This window comes from Anabrus simplex, chromosome 4, assembly GCF_040414725.1.
Source record: "Anabrus simplex isolate iqAnaSimp1 chromosome 4, ASM4041472v1, whole genome shotgun sequence".
Classification (NCBI taxonomy): domain Eukaryota; kingdom Metazoa; phylum Arthropoda; class Insecta; order Orthoptera; family Tettigoniidae; genus Anabrus; species Anabrus simplex.
This window is the reverse complement of record NC_090268.1, coordinates 202,600,053-202,627,119: the sequence shown is the minus strand read 5'-3', so window position 1 is coordinate 202,627,119 and position 27,067 is coordinate 202,600,053. Positions and strand designations below refer to the sequence as shown.

Sequence of the window (27,067 nt, the reverse complement as noted above, 5' to 3'; positions counted from 1 at the left end):
TACGCCCCGTAAGGTCCTCTTCCACATGTACCATACAGCGACGGATTCGAGCAACGGGGTATCATATGCCCGAACGTCTGGCATTGATAGTAGCTCATGGGAAGCGGGATGAACGGCCCCACATTGCACCGATACGTTGTTACATTAACTTTTTCTGGTAACATAATTTGAAGGAGACAATGAACACACCCGGGGCAACGTCTTCGCCGTTGACTTTGCGTGTAATGCGCCGGACGTGCCATGCCACGGTGCTTCATGTCTTCCATCAGCTCATCGTCAGTGTTCAACATGAGATCGCGGGGAAAGATAACTCGCGAACTGCATTCAAGGTTTTGTGCTCCTCAACTTTGACGGGAATATCGTCAAACTGGTCTCACTTGACCAACGGGTGTGTGCGGCCTTAGCATAAAACTACCGTTGCGCATTTTTTGCAGGTCTTCCAGTTCGCTGTAGGCACCTTCTGTGTGACTACGAAACAAAATACGCTTGACCAGCTTGAAGTTACTCCCATCAGTTCTGGCAGCAACCAGAAACCGAGCAAAGCTGAGTCCCATTCCTTCACGCTACGCATGTTCCCAGGGGGTTGAACCACTCAAGGAATCAAAAGTTAAAGACTTCGGTGGGTGACCACCTTCAGCAAGCTGAAGACGTTTTTAAGCCATGCCCGAAAACATACCACCAACTCCGATCAGGTGCCTCTGTAGCCGAACCAAGAAGCCAAGGCAATACCCAATTGGTCGTAGGAGGTTTTGCCCGGGGTCCGATGTTGGACGATGCCTAATACGGGATGACTCAGGCATTGAGCACTTAGACGCCCTTTCTTCCAATCACCTGCAATAGTATGTACCCCATTGCGTGTACAGAGTAATAAATATGGAGATAAAGGTAAACAATTAATAAAAAATATATCCTGGCATTCGGCTGTGCCTTGACCTGTTTTGTCAGGCTGATACTACTGCGTGGTTACATGACGCTCCCATCCGACGCGTGTTTTGGGAATATCATCGGGCTTTCGGGTGCAGTTGCACACGTAAGGGGCCCCATCTCAATTTTGAATAGGTCTACAGCTAACCCTCTAAAAAATAACTAGAGGGGCCGATGGCCACATGGCCCCTTTAGTCACCTTCTACGACAGGCAGGGAATATCGGGTGTGTATTCTTCATCTGCGTCTCCCACCCGAAGGGGTAAATAATTTGTAAAAAATGATATCTCGCGCCGTTGTCCCAGCTGCTGAATTTACCAGTCACATCACTTCGCGGTCAAATTCAAATAGGCTTTACGAGGCGGTGTTGCAAAATCTGCATGTGGTTGAGAGCCATGCCAAGAAATCAGCATCAAATACAAAAACACTGTAGGTTTCAGCCGGTGTCACTGTACCGTACTTGCTATGGTGCGATCCTGTCAGCTAGGAGCTCCATGTTCAAATCCCTCCCATGGCAAAGGTTTTGTTTCGTCAATTGGTGCTCTCAACCCGGTCTTACATCACATACCAATTTAGCAACACCACCTCTCAAAACCCATTTGAATTGCCGCGTGAAGAGATCTAGAGTAATTAGCTAAATTCAGCAGCCGATAAAATTAAAACGGCGTGAGATATGGAATTATTTTTTCCAAATTAATTTATCAATATGGTTTACCCTCTAATGCTCATATGCCCAATCATCTTGTATATATAAGAAAATAAAAAGATCCAATAATACTGCCGTGAGGGATGCCACTCTTAACCATTACAGGATCAGATAACACCTCACCACCTATTCTACGTATTTTCTAGAAATTTAGCCACCCATTCCAACACACTCTTGTTCAGTGCAATAGCCCCATTTTCTTAGTCACCTCCCACGATCTACAATATCAAAATCCTTGGATAGGTCAAAGGCCATATAATTCATTTGACGTCCTGAATCTAAAATATCTGCTGTCTCTTCCTGGAGTCTTACAAGTTGAGCTTCATTGGAATAACCTTTTCAAAATCCGAACTGCTTTCTATCACGCCAGTTGGCAACTTCGGCAGCCGACACTTCTATGACTATAATAAGTTCTTTTATCAACCTCTGAGTATTGTATAGAATACCGTATGTACACACCTTCGGCAGCTGCTGAGGCGGTCTTCACCTTGTCTGGGTCAAAGTTCTCATCAGTGAGATATTTAGCTTCCAACACTTTGATGATCTTTTCTGGGATGTTATCCTTATCATAGTTGATCAAGCTCTCCAAAAACTTCATATCACCCAGAACACGTTTCGAAGGGCCCCAGTAATCCTCTATCATCTTCCCTGTACCTGCTGGGTCTGGAATTCTGTCTGGCTTTACATCCTATAAACAAACATATGAATTAAAGTATAATTCATTTTCACAACCGCAATGCACTCGAAACAAACTTTCAATGTATTTGGCAGTGAGGGGAAGAGTACAGAATAAAAGTTATTGGGCTCTATTACACTTACCTGAGAATTCAATTACTAATTACTTTTCTATAGTGTTGATGATGATTTTTGTTGTTTAAAGGAGCCTAACATCTAAGGTCATCGGACCCTAATGCTTACGAGATGGACGACATGATATGATGCATGTATGTTGAGTCTTCAGCCCTAAGGCTGGTTGGATCCTCAACAGCTCCGTCATCAGCTGTCAGAGATGGCCTAGGCATCACTGAAGAGGCGTACTAGGAAAATGAGGAGTGAGGTAGTTACCCGTTACTTGGATACTTAAAATTTAAAAATATATCCACAGACTCGAGATTAAAACAAATGGTGATGAAAATGATTATGAAATTAAAACAATCAGTAGATCTAATTCGCAATGCCTTATTTTCTAAAACAATTATAAAAAACTCAGGTGATAATTGAATAAGGCATTGCCTGGAAGTACAGATTATATATATAATTCATGTTAGAAGTTAAAATAACACAGTAAAATACCCAAACACGAACTAAAATAGAGTCAATGGGATAAAAGCGCAGTTAACACAAATACACTAAGACAAAGGACATTATTACACACGATAAAAAAAAGACCACTGTCCCTCATGAAACGGATGACGAGGTCTGCTAACTGCTCGTCATCGCGCAGGATGAGGGAGATGGTACTTGGGAGTATTAGACTACGGCGCAGATCAACCAAGTCCACGCACTCCATAAGGATGTGTACCACGGTAAGATGATCGCCGCAAGTACACACCGGAGGGGGGTCTGCTTTTTTCTATAAAAATGTACTCATTAAAATTGCAGTTACATTACTTCACATAATGCGAGTCTAAATAGGTCATTCCATGTTAAGAAAAAATATTGCTCTTATGGACATACAAGAAGCGAACACATGCCCCCTCTTAGATACCCATAATTTCGCGTGATTAAGGAACATTATCATGTATTTTATATTGTATTATGAAAGGAAGAAAAACCGATAAAGCTTTTTTTGACCGTGTTATTGAAATAGCTACAGAAGCTTTTCTATTCTATACATACATTCGCAAGGAGAAAACACAATGACGGCAACAGTCATCACTTCGTTGCCTTCCTTCATTTTACTTCTTTGTCGCTCTGGTACATGTAATGCGTAATCCGTTACTCTGTGAATACTGGCAGCTTATTACTGTTGTAGCAAAGTCGTCTATTTTTGTGTTGCGTATGTCAGTGTATACTTATCTTATTTTAAGTGAGCGTTATGCGATTAATTAGCCTAAATGTGCAACTCCTTTCTTTTTAACATTAGTACACTGATTATTTACTTTATGGATGAGGGTGAGGAAGAAACAAACGTCAGCTACTTAATTTGGAGCTTATTTTCTCCCTCCCCGCCCCCTACTTTCATTTTGAACTTAAAAGCTGAGTTTCACAAATTGGCCTACGACCGTTTTCCCGTTGTGCTGTTGAGCAGAGCCGTTCGATATGCCAACCATGTTGTCATAAGAGCAATACTGTTTCCTTATCATGGAATGATCTATAGGGAATCACTGACTTTTTTCCACACAGGAATGGAATGGCACCAAAGTGCCTATCATCACTACGTGAGACCAATAAGCTTTCAAAATGAGTTCTCGCGAGCAAAATTTGAACGTCACTTTTGTGTATTATTTTCAGGATAACTAACATAAATATTTATTCAAACAGGGGAATGGGAATGACTTAACACCTTCACTATAGCATTTTTATTCCGGCTCCATTCTCGACAATATCATCGCAGTGGGTGGGGACGGTAGAATAACATCTACGGTATCCCCTGCTCGCCGTAAAAGGCAACTGAGAGGGAGACCAAGGACTGTCAACTTGGAAACATGGTTTGGTAACTTAAGTTCTTCTAGGTGAGTCTGGCATTGATTCCACTTATTTGTGTGACTGTCCTCGGTGAACTCTTGTTCTTTCGCACCTCCACCGTATTAGGTTTTCGAGGCCTAAGAAGTCTTTCATTTTCACGCCTTTCCCTTTCTTTTATCGTTACCTTAATTCTTCGAAGTGTCGGACCTCCGGGTTCCTTCTGATTAATGTTAATACAGGATGGTTGCCCAGTCGTACTTCCTGTTAAAACAGCAGTCACCACCCCACCATCTCGAACACGTAGTACACGATTACCTAAATCTCCACCAGTAACAACAATAACCTGCGAGTGAAAGAACAACTGCGCGTCGTATCCTGGAATTAATCCTTGGCAATATGCCTTGCTGGGGTTCCCCATACGCCAAGATCTCACTGCGATGTATATCGATTACTAGAATGAAACGATCACTAAGAGAAAAGTATCCATTTGAATTTTCAAGAATATAGCAGGAGTTTTTAACTGGACTTGCACCAGTATTGCTAGTGCCTTTACGTCGCACCGACACAGATAGGTCTTATGGCGACGATGGGATAGGAAAGGCCTAGGAGTTGGAAGGAAGCGGCCGTGGCCTTAATTAAGGTACAGCTTGGTGTGAAAATGGGAAATCACGGTAAACCATCTTCAGGGCTGCCGAGGATTCGAACTCACTATCTCCCAGATGCAAGCTCACAGCCGCGCGAACCAATATTTATCGTTCTAGGTTCTACTCAACATGGTAAACGGGCTGCATTATCCAATGAGTCATGAGACCCAGTTAATTGTTAGGAAGTGATAATCATAGCAGGACTACATTTTAATACGGATAACTGGCAAGATTTTGAAAATTTCTCTGTCGACGTTTTGTTTTATGATAATGAATATATTCTAATATGAACTTTCAGTGTACAACAATGTAACTGATACCACAATTAAAATGCAAATGTTTACTTTACAAGAGAAACTTTTAATGTAATATGTGTAATGCTTTATTATTCATGTAATTAAGTTCAAGTGTTTCGCAGAATACGAGAAATTTTATATGTAATGTTTATTTGCTGAGGAAAAGAAGGGCAGTTCACGAAACATGTACGAAAATTAAATATAGAATAAATGAAAGACGTCTACAAACGACGAAAAATACAACAAATCATAACCTATATAGACTTCAACAAAGCTTATTGTTGTATCCACAGATCTTCATAGATGAAGATACTAAGGAATTTTGATTGTACTGCAGGTACGCACCCCCCCCCCCCCACGCATTTAAATTAAGCTCCTCGGATAAGGCCATCTGCAACATTAACTTCGAAATTACTAGTACAAGAAGTTTGGACATTTTTCAACTATCAACTTATGTTTTGCTGTCCGGGGTGAAAATGAACTATTAATTTTTTAAGTAACTTTGTATGTCAAGCTTTCCTAAACTGGAATGCTTAGTGTTCGTTTTTGATGTTCAAAAGTTATCAACATTTCTATCTCTACCCGCTAACTTAACGCGTTGGCCAATCAAAAACTTCGTGCATTTATTTATTCACCAATGATAACATTTTTATATTTGATTATCCAATGGGAATTGGGGGTGTGTCAGTTCCTTGGCCCAGAGTTTTCTGGAAACTTCCCCTCTGCTATAAAAGCTGGCACATTTCGCACCAGGTTATCTTAGTGATCGCTCCTCTCTAGAGTGTGTACATAACGGAGGTAGGGGGAAAGACTCCCTTTTCCATTTCGGGAGGCCCACCAGCCCAAGGTGATGGCAATTTCGGCTTAACTATGTGATAATCTTTGAAAGCTAGCTCGAGGGAAATGTTTCAGATCTTTAGTAATGTAACTTTTATTTTCTCAAATGTAAATTTCAAACATACCCTCTTGTATTCCCTCTCAACTTGATCTGGAGGTGACTGTGATTTTGTAACCTTTAATATCTATCTTGTAATTTCTGTAACTTCAATAACATTCTACATCTAGTCATGCCCGTAGTATAGGCTTAGCCTCTATACGTCGGGCCATAAAGCATTTCTGGTAAATTTCAAGGAGTGCAAGTGTTCGCCACCTTACCATTTTGAGTTGCGGCCAGTAACTTTAACCTTTTGTTTTTACCAAAGGCCATGTAGAATGGATACTTGTTACCCCTGTTAAATTCTATTTCATTCACTCCATGTTAAAGATATCAGACTGTTGAGCAGATAAGGCAGTGAATACTGGTTAATTTTGTTAAAGGTAAATTGTGCCTTTGATGGGCCTGGAAAGAATGAATTTTCGAAAATAGACTCCTGAAGTGGAAATCTGTAGAGCAAAGATGTTCTTCCACTGATGTAAAAATTGGGAGATCCGTCTCTTTGATTATTGATTGAAAGAAGCAGTAGTACTCAGGTAAAATTTATAATTAGGGAGCTTCAAGCTCATATTGCTAATTTATTGTTACCTGATTTTTCTTGACCTCTCTAAATTGTTCCTCAAGTTTACGAGCTAAATTTTTGTACCTGATTTATTACCTACTTAGCAAGTGTAAAATTTAAAATTTGAAAAAAAAAAGGAGACAAAGAAATATAGCTCCAATTTTAAAGATTTAAATTAATCTTCTGTTTCATATCCACCCATTCATGCCCGCACCTTCTTTCACCTCTGCGTTCCAAAGAATCTCCAGAACATTGATGATGATGATGATGACGATGATTGTTGTCGTTCAAAGGGGCCTAACAACTAGGTCGTCGGCCCCTAATGGTACGAGATTCAACGAATAATAATAATAATGTTATTTGCTTTACGTCCCACTAACTACTTTTTAAGGTCTTCGGAGACGCCGAGGTGCCGGAATTTAGTCCCGCAGGAGTTCTTTTACGTGCCAGTAAATCTACCGACACGGGGCTGTCGTATTTGAGCACCTTCAAATACCACCGGACTGAGCCAGGATCGAACCTGCCAAGTTGGGGTTAGAAGGCCAGCGCCTTAACCGTCTGAGCCACTCAGCCCGGCGAGATTCAACGAAATGACACGGTAACTAAAACTTAGAAATGTATCTACTGACTAGAACATAAAACGAAATTAAGAAAAAAATGATCGTGGAACAAAATCAATCAGTGGATCCAATCCACAATGCCTAAATTACTGGGATGAGATTTCTTATTTAACCCTTCTACTCTGAATGGGTCTAATCGACCCAGATTTCGTTTTCAATTGCTTGTAACTGATAAACTATGGACTGTATATCCACAAAACCATTTGTTAATCTCGTTTAGTGGTTATTGACATGTTTAAAAAATATTTTTCTGTTGCTGACTAGTCGGTCTGACAAAAAATTACATTGAGGCGTATAGTTTCAAACATGGCCAAGTGCGTTGAGCTGGGTTATTTTTTCAGGAGAAGAAAAAACTCTTAGGATATTAATTCATATATATTCAGACACTTTATTCTTTATGTTGCTTAACAGAGGCTTCTAATTGATTACCATACAATTTTTACAGTCTAAATATATTACATGAATTGAAAAATGTATTTAAAATTTGGACTTGAACATGTTTGAAACTAACTATGGGACTTGGCTAATTTTGAAACTTACCTAAGAGGACTTGGCCATCTTTGAAACTTAGAATAGAAAATTTGGCCTAATATGCATTATTTCTGCTTCGCCGTTTTTTTGGGTATGCTTATGTGACAGTACCTTAGAATAAAAGCATCTTGTTAGGCTTTAACGGAGTGTGCTTAGTATGCACTATGAAAGTCTTTTATATCTTTCATTTTCAGTAGCCTACACTTTTTTGTTCCTCTGTGATTACAGGTTGGGTACTGTGGTAAAGACGTCGCAGAATACGTAAGGAAAAAAATAAATCTAGATTAGGCCTATTTTCGAACTGTGTTCATCTTGACTTTATTTGGAACAAGTATGATTAAAAATGATTTAAGGTTTAGTGAAAAATCTTTAAAGATTATTATTTTAAACATTATATTTGTATAAAATTACCTAACATTGTAACCAACGTAGAGGCTAATTAACATTTAAATACCGTATATTTTGCAAACATGTTGATTCATATAGTTACATCAATGTATATTCTTCATATTATACCTATTCAATACCATCGTGCCTTCGAAACACATCACCGAGCCTTGATTTAATCACCACTAACAACACCTTGTTGATTGTACTCATCTCAGCTGTTTTACCCTCGAGCGCTTCCAGGTGGAAGGATCACGTTGCCGCTTTCTGGAATGACGTTTATTTATTTCCTCCATTTTATTGCACAGCAAATATGAATACTATTAAAAACGACCAATTATATATATATATATATTATTTATAAAATGTTTATAAACAAAACCACCACATGTGACTCGAACGAACTTCAGTCAACCATTTTACCGAAGTCATCACGTGACTGGATAGCTCAGGGTTACTGGCTCGTGCGCGTTAACAGGGACTTGGCCGACTGACATAAAACGTAATTTTCTGCTTTAATTTTAAATGTGATCTGGCCGGATTTGAAACCCACCTTCGTTCTCGTTGTATTCATCTTGTAAAGAGGAATCCATGGAAGTCAAAACATCAGAACGTGCAAAAGATGGACTTGGTCGTGTTTGAAACTATACGCCTCATATGATGAATGGGTCTAATCGACCCTTCCATTTATCAATGCTGCACAACCTGCCGGTCACTACAAAAACTATGTTTGACTACCTCCACCACTAGGGAGTGCTGCAGTTAAGAGAGTAATAATTTGTTCATTGTTTCCCTGTTCAGATATGGCTGGTGATCAGCGGTTATGTGAGAATTCTATACGAAATATATTGTATGAAATTAGTGAGAGTGAACAGGAAGAGGAACTGATGACATATTTGATGAGCCTGATTTTGTGTTTCCTGACGAAACTGATGACGAAGATCACGTTCCTCTCGGAGGAGAAGAAAATGACGAGCTCCAAGTATCGATGATGATGATAATGATGATGATGCTTGTTTAAAGGGGCCTAACATCGAGGTCATTGGCCCCTAATGGTACGAAATGAAATGACAAACAAAATTCAAAATCATCCACTGACCAAAAGAAAAAAAATCGTCATGAAGAAGGAATGGATGGACATGAAGCAAAAACAAAAAAACGAGCAAACAAAAAATTAGTGGATTTCAACTCAAAAAAGGATCATATATAATTTATTTCTGACCAAGGGACCACTCATAAAGCAGAATCCTGAATCGAGGATGCTTGATGACTAAAGGGGTGCAAAAGCGACGTCTAAGGCCCCACAGAATGGTACATGTCGCGAGGAAATTAGAACCATGCTGTTTGTCATGTTGGGGTACTAATCAAAAGTAGCGAAGACTCACAGTGTTCTACACAAGATGGTACTAATCACAAGTATTGTACTTCGTACAGGTAACGCAGACCTATGGTGTTTCTCACACAATGGCGCCACTCATAGCCAACGTAAACCGATGACTTTCCTCACCTAGGTGTACTAGTCACGGGTGCCGGTCCCACGGGCCCCGTGGTATTCCTCACATAGTGGGTACTAATCACAGGCAACGCCCAGACCCGTGGTGTTTCTCACAATGGTACTAATCACGGGTACTGGAAACCCACAGGCTACTAATCACAAACCTATTGTGTACCAAATATAGTGGTACTACTCGTAAGTAAAGGCGACCCATGGTGTTCCCCGCGTGATGGTACTAATAAATAGTAGTTTCATGGTTCTAATACCAGTATCCCTTGGTCGCCCCTTTTAGTCGCCTCTTACGACAGGCAGGGGATACCGCGGGTGTATTCTACACGTGCGTCCCCCACCCGCAAGGGGTAGTGTGTTTGGTCCGCGAGAGGTATTTTATTTCCCTCAAGTCCGCCGGCAAGCCGGTTAGGACCCCCCTATCCGTGACCTGGGACGCGCCACGTGGGAGTATCACCTCACCCCCTGCTACGCAAGCGTAGTAGGTTCGTGGGCTCCAAGTATCTGATAATGAACTACAAGATGAGGTTAACTCTGTACAACAAGAAGTGTACATATCTCGAAATGGGACAGAATGGAGAAAACAACCCTATTCACAATCACATGTAAGGTACGTTCAGCATACAATATGAACTATGTTCCTGCTTCTTTTAAATTAGTTAATGCCTATATCTTTAGGCCTATAATCTATAACCTCATCATTTTCAGTAGGTTATACTTAAAATACTTCAGAGAAACGTAAATTTCAGTTATGTGTATTTCAGATTGGGTAAGATAATGAGAATTGCAGCTGGACCCACGAGATATGCTCTTTAGAGGATAATTGATTCCCAGATGGTTGTAATGAAGTTATTCATCACTGATAAATTGCTGGAAGCAACTTTGCGGGGGGAAAATCGTGAAATGGAGAGGGTTTTTGTAGATAAAGGGAAAACCTACAAGCCCATTTCTCCAATACAGCTTGAAGCAGTTTTAGGTATGTACGATTTACACATTTTAGTAACAATGGCAGTTTCTGTCTTTATTGTTGACTGCTAATGATCACAACAAGCAATGACACGCAGTTACCTATATTTACGAACTTGGTTTTGCTGGCCGGAGTCTACAAATCAGCGGGCGAATCACTTCAAAAATCATGGAATGAAGCAGATGGTCACCCTACCTTTCGAGCTACAATGTCTCTTCAACGGTTCCAAACGATAACCCAGTTTTTGAGGTTCGATAATAAGGAAGACAGACCAGCCCGTAGACGTAATGACAAGTTAGCAGCATTAAGGGATGTGTTTGATACGTTCGCATCACAACTACCTAAAATGTTTGTTTCATGCAAAAATACTACTGTGGATGATGACGATGATGACGATGCTTGTTGTTTAAAAGAAGCCTAACATCGAGGTCACCGGCCCCTAATGGTACGAAATGAAAGAACAAAAATTTCAAAGGCATCCACTGACCAAAATAAAAATAAAATATGTCATGAAGAATGAATGGATGGATGGACAGGAACCCAACAAAACAAAACAAAACAAACAAACAAACAAACAAACAAACAAAAACCACTGGATCGGACTCAATAGAGATCGAAAATAACATTATTACCGACCAAGGAACCACTTATAAAGCACAATGATGCTTGGTGTCTAAAGGGGGTGCAAAATCCACGTCTAAGGCCCCACAGAATGGTACATGTCGCGAGTAAAATAGAACCATGGTATGTGTCATGTTGGGGTATTAATCAGAAGCAGCGAAGACTCACGGTGTTCCACACAAGATGGTACTACTCACAAGTATTGTACTTCGTACAGGTAACGCAGACCTATGGTGTTTCGCACACAATGGCGCCACTTACAGCCAACGCAAACCGATGAGTTTCCTCACCTAGGTGTACTAGTCACGGGTGCCGGTCCCAAGGTCCCCGTGGTGTTCCTCACATAGTGAGTACTAATCACAGGCAACGCAGACCCACGGTGTCGCTCATATAGTGGTACAACTCACAGGCTAGGTCCAGACCCGCGGTGTTGCCCACATGGGTACAACGCATGGGTGCTGGAATCCACCCGGCCAGGCTTTTTACTGCAACGAATCACAAACCTAATACGTACCAAGTTAGTGATACTACTCTCAAGTACATGCAACCCATGGTGTTCCCCGCATGATGGTACTAATCAAGAGTAGTTTCATGGTTCTAATTCATTCATCCCTTGGTCGCCCCTTACAGTCGCCTCTTACGACAGGCAGGGGATACCGTGGGTGAATTCTTCGTCTGCCTCCCCCACCCACAGGGGGTGTGTGTTTGGTCCGCGAGAGGTATTTTATTTCCCTCAAGTCCGCCGGCAAGCCGGTTAGGACCCCCCTATCCGCCACCTGGGACGCGCCACGTGGGAGTATCACCTCTCCCCCTGCTACTCCTGCGTAGCAGGATCGTGGCTACTGTGGATGGACAGCTGGTTCCTTTTAGGGGGAAATGCCCCTTTAGGCAGTATTTACCTACCAGACCAAGAGGAAAATACGGAACAAAGTTATGGCTCCTCTCGGATGTCGATACGGCTTATATGTGTGCCGCTGAAGTTTACACCGGTAAACCAGTAAACGGTCAGAGAGAAGTGAACCAGGGAAGGAATGTGGTATTGAGACTAGTCAAAGCTATTGAGGGAACAGGGACAAACGTCACTAAAGACAATTTCTTCACCGCCTTTTCCCTGGCTAGCGAGCTTCTGAAAAATAAACTAACACTGGTTGGTACATTCCGTAGGAACAAGCCTAAAATACCTTGCGAATGTATGCCATCGCGATCTCGGGATCCGTCTCATCAATTTTTCGATTCCAGCGAGACATTAACATAGTGTCTTATGTGCCTAACAAGAACAAGGCTGTGATACTTCTGTCTACCATGCACCATGAAAACAGTATCTCTAATGCACCCCAAATTACCTGAAATTACCTCAATTGCAATTTATATAATCACGCTAATTCACCTATCAGAATATCTGATATGAATTCCATTTGATCCAATCTAAAGAGATTACACTAAAACGTCTAGATGGTTCCATCGAAACACCTATTTGAGACGCGAGCCTTCAGGATAGTCTGTCTGATCTTGCGACAGCTTTCGTGTGTTTGCTACGGACTAAGGTGAGAGAGGGAGTCTCTTTCGGGAGTCGTAAGGTGGCGTTTCGACCTTATGACATCATAAATAAGGAAGGTATGGCAGTCTATATTCTTAAGTGAACTACTGTGAGTGAAGCTAGGAAAGATCGTCCCCTTTAGTATGTAACCGCTAATACGCTAGCTCCGTTCTCAAAATAAATGTAGGGTTTTCACTTGAGAGAACTAATTGAACTTTCGTCTTTAAATTTTTGTATTTTAATTTACCCTGGGGAAATAGTTCAAATGTAAGGAAGCACGAGTAGTTACTCTCGCCAACCTTCTTCCAAAATTTGTGTAGGTTGACAGTTTTTCAACCATCTAAATTCTCCTTCGGTTTTACGCCTTTTACCTTCTAATTCTTAGTCACCCGGCAGTATGGGATTAGCCTCTGTATCATAGGGACGGATTCCCTCTTAGGGATCTTGCTTCTTAAATTATTTTGGACTGCTTGGTCTTCGCCTCTATTTCACTGTGTGCTTGCTGCCTTATAAATTTAAACCGTATTTTCTCTTTCTTCGGCCGAGTAGCATGGGCCGTATGCCTCGAGGGTAACTCCCATATTTGTTGTGTACGAGTAATTGTACAGTAGTGTACTACTGCTTCCTACTGTGATGATGATCGAAGCGATCTTGGTTGAAGATTCATAGCCCAAAAGGGGCCATTTGTACTCTAATATGAAGCAAACTCTCTGGGTTAGAAACCCCTGAGTGTTGTAAATCTTGAGGAAGCTAAGGCTTCTGTTTTTTTTTTTTTTTTTTTTTTTTTGACTGTGTAAATTGTAGGAGGAGTCCCTCCCCCCGACCTCTCCCTTTCACTTGCTAGTTTCTGAAGTCCTGAGCGTCAACGACTTTGATTGTGCTACTCGAAGCGAGTTTTATTAAATTAATTACACATTGTAAATATTTTGAGCCTCCGAGCTCCTCATGTGAAAAGTTTCATCTATGTAAATTCTAGAGCGGCACAGCACTTTTGTGAATAAGTGAAGGTACCTTGCAAACTGCAATTATTGTTTAATTTTCTTCAAAATAGTGAAAGAAAAGAAATTCACTTCAAATGTGTTTTTTTAGCAGTATTTAAATTCTGTTTAATCATTGTCCAGAAATTCACCCCTCACGCGTCTTTCCCCTCTCTGCTACGCGGAAATAAGCAAGTAACGAAGACAATGCCACCTGTGAACTAAAAAGTAAAAAATAGGAAGCTGCATGCACAAGTAAGGGAGATAATATATAAAGTGACGAAGGTCATGGAAAAAGAAGCCATTGCAGTCACTTCTAGCAAGAATTTCAGAAGCAGCGCGAGTGTTACTAAAATGAAGGGTTAAGGCATTGCGATGCTGCCAACAGAGACAACAAAAAGAAAAATCTTGTTTTGAAGATCTATAATAATTTCTCTGTATCAGCCAAAAGGTGCGAGGAAATGAAATTTTAAAAAATGGATTTTGAGTGGTCTGAAATCTGAATGCATGTAAGCATGTGCCCGCAATATGGCTCTCCGTAACTCCTGCCATTAACAGGTTGATTTTATTGGCCGGCAATAAAGAGCTACTTCAAGAACATTGATGACTGTCCAAACAACTTTCATCAGTATTTTTAGCTGAAGACTCAGAGAAACTTCCTGAAATATATTTGCATTTTGCGTCAAATATAAAAGGTCAAATGCAATCAGTATCAAAATACCTGAAAAAAGGGAGCTAAGTATTATTGAATCACGTACCATTCTGTGCATGTTTTATAACATCACACAAAGATAGATAGTATAGATTCCACGAGAGTGAAATACGGATATTTCATCAACATTGATAAATCTCATGTGAATTTGATCGCTTCTACGAAACTTTGTTGAAATATCTTGAAACCCATTATTACTTTTCAGCTTGCAATACGTATGAAACGTTGGGGAAATAACATATTGCGACTTTGAACTTGCAGCTGAAATACTGAATCTACAAGATCAAGTCAACCTGGACCAGCTATATGAAGAATTTTGTGACGTAAAATACAATTTGACTGACTATATCACTCAGGTTGGCAGTGCTGTATGTAAGTGGGTGGAATTCATAACACTAGTGCTTCAGCGAAAACTGAAATATCTCCAGGCTCATATATTTTGTACTAAACGCTCCAGGTTCAGACGATGATGATGATGCTTGTAGTTTAAAGGGGCCTAACATCGAGGTCATCGGCCTCTAATGGTACGAAATGAAATGGCAACAAAAAATTCAAAATCACCCACTGACCAAAATAAGAAAATTTAATGAAGGATGAATGGATGGACATGAACCCCCAAAAAACAAAAACAAACAAAACAGTGGATCCGACGAAAAAAGATCATAAATAATAGTATCACTGACCAACGGACCACTTATGAAGTATAATCCTGAATCGAGGATGCTTGATGTCTAAAGGGGTTCAAAATCCATGTCCAGGGCCCCACAGAATGGTACATGTCGCGAGTAAAGTAGAACCATGGTATTTGTCATGTTGGGGGTACTAATCAAAAGTAGCAAAGACTCACGGTGTTCCACATAAGATGGTACTACTCACAAGTATTGCGCTTCGTACAGGTAACGCAGACCTATGGTGTTTCTCACACAATGACGCCACTCATAGCCAACGCAAACCGATGAGGTTCCTCACCTAGGTGTACTAGTCACGGGTGCCGGTCCCACGGGCCCCGTGGTTTTCCTCACATAGTGGATACTAATCACAGGCAACGCCTAGACCCGTGGTGTTGCTCACATGGGTACGACGCACGGGTACTGGAAACCTACAGTCCACATCCTCCGCTGCTACTAAGCACAAACCTATTTCGTACCGAATATAGTGGTACTACTCGCAAGTAAAGGCGGCCCATGGTGTTCCCCGCGTGATGGTACTAATCTAAAGTAGTTTCATGGTTCTAATTGGATCATCCCTTGGTCGCCCCTTTTAGTCGCCTCTTACGACAGGCAGGGGATACCGTGGGTGAATTCTTCGTCTGCCTCCCCCACCCACAGGGGGTGTGTGTTCGGTCCGCGAGAGGTATTTTATTTCCCTCAAGTCCGCCGGCAAGCCGGTTAGGATCCCCCTATCCGCCACCTGGGACGCGCCACGTGGAAGTTTCACCTCTCCCTGGCGTAGCAGGTTCGTGGAAAAAAAAAATAATAAATTAAAAAATAGAGTAAAATGTAATAACGTAGAATAAATTTTGCCTTTGAAGTGAAATTATATATTTTACTCAAAATAAAGTTGAAAAACATTAAAAGTAAACGACGGCAGATAAAAAGATAATTAATGGAATAAAAACGTTAACAATTACATAGAAATTAAACAAATAGAAACACTTTTAAACATGACAAAACAGGCCACAATCCCTAATAAAAAAAATGATGAGGTCTGCTGACAGCCCCAACATCACGTAGAATGAGGGTCATGGTACTCAAATTTTAGACTATAACGCAGATCGGCCAGGTCCACGCACTCCGTAAGGATATGTACCACGGTAAAATGACCGCAGCAAGTACACACCGGGGGGTCTTCTCCTTTCTGGAGGTACGAGTGTGTTGCTATACCGTGGCCGATCCGAAGACGACATAGTATCACTTCTTCTCCCCGAGAAACACGAAGGGAAGTCTTCAATAACTCAGTCATTCCTTTTATCGCTCTCAGCTTACTTGGCAGAGAGGTGACCTGCCACTCCATCTCCCAATAGGATATAACCAGATGTCTCAGGTGAAAACAAATATCACTGGTTGGAAACGTGTAAGATGAGGCAATGTGACCACCTCCAACAATTTGTTAAAATGTGCGTAGGAAAGCAGGCACTGGACTAATTGCACCCTTCAGATATACTAGGCAGAAATTGAGAGTTACCTTTGTAACACAAACAGCCTCCATTACCAACTTGATTCCTTTAGGGGGACTCTTCATTGTCTTAAGGACGGTGATGTCAGCTGGTGTGAGAGTGTTCAGAGCAGCCAGAGCAGCATTCAGTGCAGGCATGGCCTCGGCCAGTCGAGCATCACATTCATCCTTTATGCCTTGGGCTTCTGCAGCCTGCATGTTCGCCAGTTCTTCATCTGCTAGCACAACCTTCTCAACCTGAAACCAAAAAAATCCACTGATATAATACTTTCCAAATAATCAATGAATAATTTTATCTAATAATAATAATAATAATAATAATAATAATAATAATAATAATAATAATAATAATAAATGTACCGGTCGGTACACCTCTACGCCGCACATTTGGATTTTCCGCCTTAAAGTACTCCTCCACAGGAGAAACTCTGAACTTTAACAACTGTATCAACTTATAAGTTTTCTCAGAAGATGGCACTACCATAAATTTTGTGATTACGAAGTTGTCAGTACTGTGTGGATTTCAACGTATTTTGTTTTCTATTGATCAAGAAGTGTGGACATTCTCTCATAGATGTCTCTACTGTAAAACTGCGATCATGCACCCTGTTGTATTCAGAAGTTTTTGTCTTTACTAAATTTTGTTTTTTCATTTGTGAGTTGGCAATTTTAATCTTTCTTTCCGCCATTTTTGAACTTAGCCAATCAGTAATTTCTGCAATTAGTTTCCACCCAATCATAGGTTTCTTCTTCGATTTTGATGTGTAACTTTAAGCGACCAATAAAATGTAGTGGGTGTGTCTTAATTATTCATGAAAGGTCTCGAATCTTCCCTGAGTGCTTAAAAACTGCTGATTTTCACGGCTCCTCGCCACTTCTTCAACCTCTAGCTTAGTGTATGGACGTGTAGCAGGGGGCGGGTAGCGCCTCTTCAACAAGGTAATGGCCGTTTAACGTCTTTATTTCTTGCTAGCTCAGCACTTTAACCCTCGGGGAAGGTCCGAAACATTTTCAATGTAACCTACCCGTCTAAAAATATAACTAAGTGCCGGCTTATGTAAAATTTTCTTATTACTTTACCGGTAACTGTAAATCGGGGATAGAGAGTGCTTTAGCCTCTCGAGCTCCCCTTCATTTTGTTTTGAGGTGACTACGTTTTCAATACCGATTTTCTTCTCTTCTTAATGTTTTAAAATTTTTTCTTATACGAGTCACCTCCCTAGTTTGGAAATAGCCCCTGTGTCATCGGCCTAGTGCCCCGTAGGTTTTAAAAGGTTTCATTTAGGAATGCAAGCAACGCCTCCATTCATCTTGGTATTTTGGGCCATTTAATTAATCTGTTCTTTTCCACTGAGGCCCAGTAGGTTGGGTGCGAGATACCCCCGTTTCATTTGATGTAAGCGATGCCTTGATGGCAATTTAGTGTAAAAGGCAGGTATTGCCTTTAATAGGCTTGAAAATTTGAGAGCGGGTCAGCTCTCTCTTGTGTTTGAAGAGTGCCTCTGGGAGGCTTGAGGTTAAAAGGTGGGAGCAAGTGCTTCATACAATAAGGGGATTTCTGCCCTTTGGTAATATGTGGTTGTGAGCTGAGAGCTCAGAATTGTAAAAGGTGGGGCTCGAAGCCCAGATCGCTAAGTATCTCTAAATCTTGGCTTTCCTGGTCTTGTACTTGATTTGTTAACTTCTTGTTATTTGTTGTATGCTCAAATTCTATGTCAAATTGTTAAGTTTTTGAAAATATAACCTTTAATTCGATTTTAATTAATATCTCAGCTTTGTACTTTAACACTTTTCAGCCCGCACCTTCTTTCACCTCTGCCGTCCACGGATAACTCCGTAATAATAATAATAATAATAATAATAATAATAATAATAATAATAATAATAATAATAATAATAATAATAATAATTGTACCGGGCGGTACACCTCTACGACGCAAGTTCGAATCTTGCGCCAATTGAAACTTCCCTACTGGAGAACCCCGGAACTTTAACTACTGAACTAACTCTACGCTTTATCAGAAGATGTCACTGAGTGTTTTTTATTTACTTTTGCTTTCAGTGATCAAGAAATGTGGACATTCTCTAACAGATGTCTCTACCAAAAAGTATGGTAATACACTCTGGTGCAATGGAATGAACTCTCTTGAAGAAATTTTGTATTCATAAGTTTTGTCTTTACTAAATTTTGTTCTGTGGTTTGTCGGTTGGCAATATTAATACTTTCTTTCCGCCTGTTTTGAACTTTTTACCAATCAGTAATTTCTGTAATTAATTTCCCTCCAATCATAGCTTTCTTCTTCAAATTTCCATGTGTAATTCTTTGTCTACCAATAAAAATTGAGGGGGTGTGTCTACTCATTCCTAAAAGGTCTCGAATTTTCCACGAGGGTATAAAAACTGCTGATTTTCTTGTCTCGGGGCCACTTCAGTAACATCTAGCGTAGTGTGTGAATATGTAGCAGGGGGAGGGAAGCGCCTCTTTCTTCGGACAGCAGTTCTTCAACAAGGTAATGACCTTTTAACATCTTTATTTCTTGCTAGCTCAGCAGTTTAACTCTCGGGGAGGGTTCAAAACCTTTCATATGTAAACCATTGAACATGAAAACCCCTTTTTTCTGGTAAATTTCAGTTTTCTTGAACTTTAATTCGGGGATAGAGAGTGCTTTACCCTCTCGAGCTCCCCTTCATTTGAAATTGAGGTGACTACGTTTCCATAACCGTTTCTTCTCTTCCTTAATGTATTAAAGTTTTCTCATACGAGTCATCTCCCGAGCTTGGGATTAGCCCCTGTGTATCGGACTAGCGCCACTTAGGTTTTAAAATGTAGATTTAGGAGTGCAAGTTCACGCCTCCATCCTTTTGTTTTGGGACATTTAAATTAACCTGGTTTTTGCACACTAAGGCCCAGTAGATTGGGTACGAGATATCCCTGTTTCTTTATTATGCCTTGATGGCAGTTTGCGTAAAATTTTGTTATTGCCTTTATAGGCTTGAAAGATCGAGAGCGGGTCAGCTCTTTATGGTGTTGTGGTAAAAGTGCCTTAGAGATGCTTGAAATGTAAGGTTGGGAGCTAATGCTCCATGTTATTAAGGGTTTTCTGCCCTTTGGTGTTTTGTGATTGTGAGCTGAGAGCTCAAGGTTGATGAATTTGGGCCCGTAGCCCAGAATTTGTAAAGACCACTTAACTGGTGCTTTCTTGTAAAACGATATTGTACCTGATTTTCTTTGTTATTTCCCGTGGAAACTTTAAATTTTTCTCTTGGTTGTGTACCTGATTTAACTTCTTGTTATTTGTTGTACGCTCAAAATTCTATGTCACCATTGTTAAGTTTTGAAAATATAATCTTGTTGAAATTTTAATTCATCTTTCGAACTTGTAGTTAGACCCATTCCAGCCCGCACCTTCTTTCACCTCGGACTACCACGTATATCTCCGTAACAATAATAATAATAATAATATTGTACCGGGAGGTACACCCCAACGCCGCGCATTTAAATCTAGCGCTTAAAAGAACTCCTCTATTGGTGAAACAGTGAAACTGAAACTACACCTACTTAGAACTTTACTCTGAAGATGACACCACTATAATCTGATGTAATTTTGTTATTGTTTCCTGAAATGTGTGAATTTCTACGTGTTTTGTTTTACATTCATCAAGAAGTTTGGATATTCTCTCATAGATGACACTACCAAAAACTATGATCATGCACCCTGGTGGGTGGTATAACAACTTATAATTCAAAGAAGTTTTGTATTAAGTTTTTTTACGAATTGACGTTCATTTATTTTTGGGTTGGCAATATTTATATTTTCTTTCCCCCAGTTTTGAATCCAACCAGTCAACAACGTCTTCTTCTTCTTGTATTTTGAGTGTAACTTTTAAATTAACCAATAAAATTGAGGAATGTGGCTAGTTTGATGATGAAGCTTGTTGTTTAAAGGGGCCTAACATCGAGGTCATCGGCCCCTAATGGTACGAAAAGAAATGACAAAAAATCCACTGACCAAAATAAATAAAAATGTCATGAAAATGAATGGATGGACATGAACCCAAAAAATAACAAAAACAAACAAGAAACAAACAAACAAAAGAACAGTGGATTCGACTCAAAAACGGTCATAAATAATAGTATTACTGAACAAGGGACCACTTATAAAGCACAGTCCAGAATCGATTATGCTTGATGTCTAAAGGGGTCCAAAAACCAGGTCTACGGCCCCGCAGTATGGTACAAGTCGCGAGTACGGTAGAACCATGATATTTCTCGAGCTGCGGTACTAATCAAAGGTAGCGTAAAGTCACGGTGTTCCAAGCATTAAGGAACTATTCACAAGTATTGTACGTCGTAAAGGTAACGCAGACCTATGGTGTTTCTCACACAATGGCGCCACTCATAGCCAACGCAAACCGATGAGGTTCCTCACCTAGGTGTACTAAGCACGGGCGCCGGCATTCCCATGGTGTTCCTCACATAGTGGGTACTAATCACAGGCAACGCAGACCCACGGTGTAGCTCATATAGTGGTACAACTCACAGGCTACGCCCAGACGCGTGGTGTCGCTCACACGGGTACAACTCACAGGCAACGCCCAGACCTGTGGTGGCTCACGGGTACTGGAAACCCACACTGAACCCCCCTCGAGTGCTACGAATCACAAAAAATATGGAATACCTAACAGAGTGGTACTACTCGCAAGTAAAAGCGACCGATGGTGTTCCACGCGTGATGGTACTAATCAAAAGGAGTTTCATGGTTCTAATCCAAGCATCCCTTGGTCGCCCCTTTTAGTCGCCTCTCACGACAGGCAGGGGATACCGTGGGTGAATTATTCGTCTGCCTCCCCCACCCACAGGGGGTGTGTGTTTGGTCCGCGAGAGGTATTTTATTTCCCTCAAGTCCGCCGGCAAGCCGGTTAGGATCCCCCTATCCGCCACCTGGGACGCGCCACGTGGGAGTATCACCTCTCCCCCCGCTACGCTTGCGTAACAGGTTCGTGGAATGTGGCTAGTTTAATCTTGAATGGTCTCGAACTTCCCCCGAGGGTTTATAAACTGCGGATTTTCACGCTTTTTGGCCAATTGATCGTCATCTTACCGAGTGTGTGTCTCAAGCAGGAGGCGGAAGGCCTCTTCGTCAGCTGCTAGAACTTCTAGCAAGTAATGGCCACATAACATCTTTCTTTCTTTCTTTCTTTCTTTCTTTCTTTCTTGCTAGCTCCGCAGTCCGAGGGAAAGGTCCGAATCATCAATTATGTAACCTTTTCTAAAAATGTAACTTTCTGCCGGCTAATGTATTAACATAAAATCTTCAACTGCAAATCGGGTATAGAGAGCGATGTACCCTCTCGAGCTCCCCTTCATCTTGGTTTGAGGTGCCACGCTTCGTTTCTGCGACGTATTAAAGTTATTTCCATGCATGCAACCTCAGTAGTTTGGGAATAGCCCCTCTTTCGTCGGCCAAGCGCCCTATAAGTTTTAAGTTTAAGGAGCTCAGTCTTCGACTCCATTCAAATTGTACTCGGGCCGTTTATTAACCTGTTCTTTTTCACTAAGGCCATGTAGGTTGGGTATTAGATACCTCTGTGTAATAAGTTTTCTATTTTAAATAGTGCCTGGCAAGGTCAGAGGTTATTAGAGTTTCATGCTATGTTGCCTTGAGTAGGCTTGGAAAACTGAGAGCACGTTAGCTCTTTTTCAAGTGTTGAAAAAGTGCTTCTGGGAGGCCTCACATTGTGATTTCGGGAGCAAGTGCTCCATGTATTGTGGGATTTTTGCCCTTGAGTAAATTTGAGCTCTTCTTAAATTTGAGCTAGGAGCTCAGGAAAAATGAAGCGAGGGCTTGAAGCCAATGATCTGACGATGATGCCTGTTGTTTAAAGGGGCCTAACATCGAAGGTCATCGGACCCTAATGAAACGAGATGGACGAAGTGATATATAACGGTTAAAATTTTAAAACATATCCACTCACTAGAGTTAAAAAAGGTGATGAAAAATGAGCATGAGATAATGATGATGATGATGCTTGTTGTTTAAAGGGGCTTACCATCGAGGTCATCGGCCCCTAATGGTACGAAATAAATTACAACAAAAAATAAAAATAATCCACTGACCAAAATAAAAAAATCGTCATGAAGAAGGAATGGATGGACATGAAACAAAAACAAAAAACAACAAAAAACGAGTAAACAAAGGAGTGATCCTACTCAAAAAAGATCATAGATAATTCATTCTGACCAAGGGTGAACTCATGAAGCACAATCCTGAATCGAGGATGCTTGATTTCTAAAGGGGTCCAATATACATGTCTAAGGCCTCTCAGAATGGTATATGTCGCAAGTTGTTGATGATGTTAATGATGATGCTTGTTGTTTTAAGGGGCCTAACATCGAAGGTCATCGGCCCCTAATGCAACGTGATGGACGACATGATACATGATTTGTAAAATTTTTTAAATGTATCCACTGACAAGAGTAAACAAATTTGGTGATCAAAAAATGAGTATGAGATGAAAACAGCAGTGGATCTAATTCGCAATGCCTTATTTCTAATAAAATAAGAGAAAATACAGGGAGAAAAGGAATAAGGCATTGCCTGGTGGTGCATATATATATATATATATATATATTGAACCCGACAGGGGCATGATCCAAGGACCTTTGGTTGATATCGATCTCCATAATTACGCACGCAATGCTATTAAAGGGAAAGAACGCTGAAAATGATTAATATTCATATCATTAATAGAGGTCATACCGAAACTAATTAATATTCATACCATTGAGATATATAAATTGTGTATTTCAAAATTATTCTGCGAGATTTCTTTGTCTGCGACTTATTGCGCAGTATTATCCTTTGTGTAGCGGGGGCCCCGTAGATGAAGCCAAGCCAACTTAGACCCGGGAGGGGTTATGAATGGGGATTCCCTGTGACATCACTCGAGAGAAGACATCCCTCCTCAAGACTCACAGAATGAGGGGAAACTAACTTTTTCGAAACGGAATATAGGAGCCATCTTGGAATCGGACTGGCCAACTTAATTACCTACGAGATAGAAAATTAATAAAACTCTAATTAGGGGCTCATCTCCCGATTTAAAAGGGATAAATGTCATTGGGACATTTATTTAGAGTGTTTAATGTCCTCTTCCGTGATAACTTTCAGCCGAAGAAAGAATACTGTGTTGTTTCTGCGTGGAAAAGTACTGGGGCCATCTGTTTAGTCTCACGACAGCTCCTCGAGATCGGGACTTCACCCCGTGCGGTAGGGGGAGCAGAACAGATTTTAATTAATTTAAAGAGATTCACCGAAGGATAATTGAGTGGTTATGTCTAAATCGCACCAACTAGATATTGGTCACCGGTCGCCCGCACTATTTTACCTCGAGTACGCCGGGAATAGGCGCTACGCAAATTAGGGGAAGGGGTACCGCTCCCTAGTAAAAACTACTGCAGAACGGGACAAGCGTCAGTCCGGGTTTGCGGTTCATTGACGGCGCAGCTACGCTCTTTTAAGCCCTCGTTAGGTCTTTGTTCAATAGAAATTAATTCCTATTTAAGCTGAAATAATCCAATTTGCATAAACAGTGTTTAGTTTGATCTCTGTGACGCCAGTGTCAACCTTTTGGAAAACCGTGACGTGGAAAGTCATATTATTATGATTACTATAATATAAGAATCTTACGTAGTCGCATAGGAGATCGTGACCGGACGTTCACATTGAACGCTGTCAACCGGAGTGTGACTTAAACAGTGTCGTTGTGTCTGTGCAGGATTAAGTGTTAGCGGCTCCAACATCATCAAACAATGGCTCAGCAACTTCAAGATGGAATATTAATGGAAATCATCACCGTGGTGCCCATGGAGGAGGAGTAAACTCAGGATGGACTTCCCGAGTTGACGACGGCATCATCACCATGTGATAGAGATGAGTACAAAGTTCTAATACCTGGCATGCATAGAGGGGATGGGAATATTTATTGTAAACTGACGCTATAAGGGATTTAAAGATGTAGTCCTGTGGAAATAGAGCGCCGGAATGGGCGCGTAGTAATTAATTCTTAGCTTAGGAAACCGACTACAGGTCTGAGTAATCGAGTGTAAATAATTAAGGGAATATAATACTTTAGCTTTGCTTGGGATAGTGATTCTTTCAATTATTTCTTTCTTGGGAGATTCTGTTGTTTATTTGCGTCAGAAGACCAGTAATAATTAGTTTATGGGAGTGCAGTGAGAGTAGTTATTAGAGTATTCATTAATTTGATAAGTGCATGGTATATAAAACGGTAAGTACTGAGGTATGCAAAGGCACGTCACTACGAGACCCAGCGGCCAACGTGACAACCTCCAATTTCCACCCTTTGAAATACTTAGATAAGGAGTGATAAGTTTAAATTGTTGTGGTGATTAAATATACCAGGAAGTGATCATAATAAGTGTATTAAACATCGATTCGTGTGAAAAGTAATTAATTAATGCATGTATTGCCATGTGACGATAGGGTAGCCGTGTGCCGACCATCGATTAATTAGCAGTCAGTAATCAGATGTTAATTGCCGCGCGAGTGCTTAATTGTGTTGTAATTGCTGTATAGATTCCGCGCGATGGCCACGTATAAGTAAGGTAGCGGGTAAGCTATGTAGAACGACGATAATAATAATAATAATAATAATAATAATAATAATAATAATAACAATCGGGCAAAGAATACCTTTATGAGACGGGAGTCGCGTTGTAAGAATGATATGATACTGCTGGGTAGATGTGTGTTTCTTTTAAGGTGAGTTGCGCGAGTCATTTTAAGACCGCAGTTTATTGTGGAAGTACGTCCGAGTGATGTGTTACAGTTTCCTTTTAAAAGGGAATGTTACGCCTGTTAATGTGGGTGGACCCCTAGGGGAGGGTGAATCACCGCCTGGCCTTGGCCCAGCGTGTATTTTTTGTCTGAATGTCCCGTAAGCGGAGGAAGGAAGGACGTGGCTGTTAAAAGGGAAGTTAGTTTCTTTGAACGGCGAAATAATGTGATCTACCTAACACGGCAGAGCTGTGAAATAATTAACACACGACCCGGCCGATGATGGTAATGTTTGCCAATGAATCGTTGTTAATTGTACCAGTATAATTAGATAGGGATTACAGGACCCTGCCTTCATCGCAAGAGGTTGTCAGTTCGATGCTCAACGTAGGCATTGGAGGCCTACAGTGTCAGAAGGAAGATCAAGTGCCTTTTACGTGTTTTTCTTGCATATCATGTACCATGTATGTGTTTTTTTTGTGTCATGTGTGGTTGTACATAAGGTCAGTGGTGGTTCTGTCCATCAGCTCGACGATGCCTAGAATAGCGAGGGTCGGTTCGATCCCAGGTGTTGTATCATATGTGTGTATTTTCATTTCTTTTTGTCATTTCATTGGGAAATTTAGGTCTTTATTATAATAGGGATTGCTCAGACGTGTGGTCGGACGCATGTTAGTTTTATGTGTTAGCGATAATATAGCCTCAGTGTTATGATAAAGTTTCCATTCGCTATATGTCACGATAGATCGCTTCGCGATAACGTACTCGTTTCTATCACGTATAACGGACTGAGGTCCACAAACAACCTACAACAAGCATTTGTAAATGTTAATGTAGTTCATTAGGGTAATTTAATGCATCATTTCCCATTATCATTAAGGTTCAATAAACCGGTTTGTGAGTCAAATATTTTAATTCGAAGGTGTTCTCATTTTTAGTTATATGCCCCGCTTCTCCTCCCTTGTACGCCTCTAAGCTTACTTTAGTTCAGCGCCTATTTATTTCTTACTTCATGACCTGTTAGCGACCCTGTAGATCTCATGCCGGTGCCAGTTAGGTAGGGGCGGGTGCAATATATATATACTTACATTAGACGTTAAAATAAATTAAAATACGCAACAAAACTAAATGAAGTCAATAGGTTAAAAGCGCAATTGAAACAAATACACGAAGACAAACGACATCACTAGACACGGTAAAACAGACCACTACCTCTCATAAAGCGGATGACGAGGTCTGCTGACTGCTCGTCAACTCGCATGATAAGAGAGATGGTACCCGGAAGGTTAAGACTACGGCGAAGATCGACCAGGTCCATACACTCCGTAACGATGTGTACCACGGTAAGATGGTCCCCTCAGGTACACACCGTGATACCGTGGCCGATCCGAAGACGACATAATACCACGGCTTCCCTTCGCGAAGCCCGAAGGGAAGCATTCCATACCCTCGTTGTTCCTTTTATCGCTCTCAGCTTATTGGGAAGTGGAATGACCTGCCATTCCATCTCCCAATGAGACATGACCAGCTGTCTCAGCTGAG

General features: G+C 40.9%; 1 protein-coding gene across 1 annotated transcript in view; it reads right to left on the bottom strand.

The window, feature by feature from the left end:
* Positions 1–27,067, bottom strand: part of Dhc36C (Dynein heavy chain at 36C) — a 911,918-nt gene that overhangs the window by 236,321 nt on the left and 648,530 nt on the right. Inside the window, exons 35-36 of the mRNA XM_068227203.1 lie at positions 16,734–16,961; positions 2,089–2,317 (exon numbers count right to left, since the gene is read on the bottom strand). Of these exons, the coding sequence (XP_068083304.1) occupies positions 2,089–2,317; positions 16,734–16,961 (457 nt within the window). The remainder of the gene's footprint in view (positions 1–2,088; positions 2,318–16,733; positions 16,962–27,067) is intronic.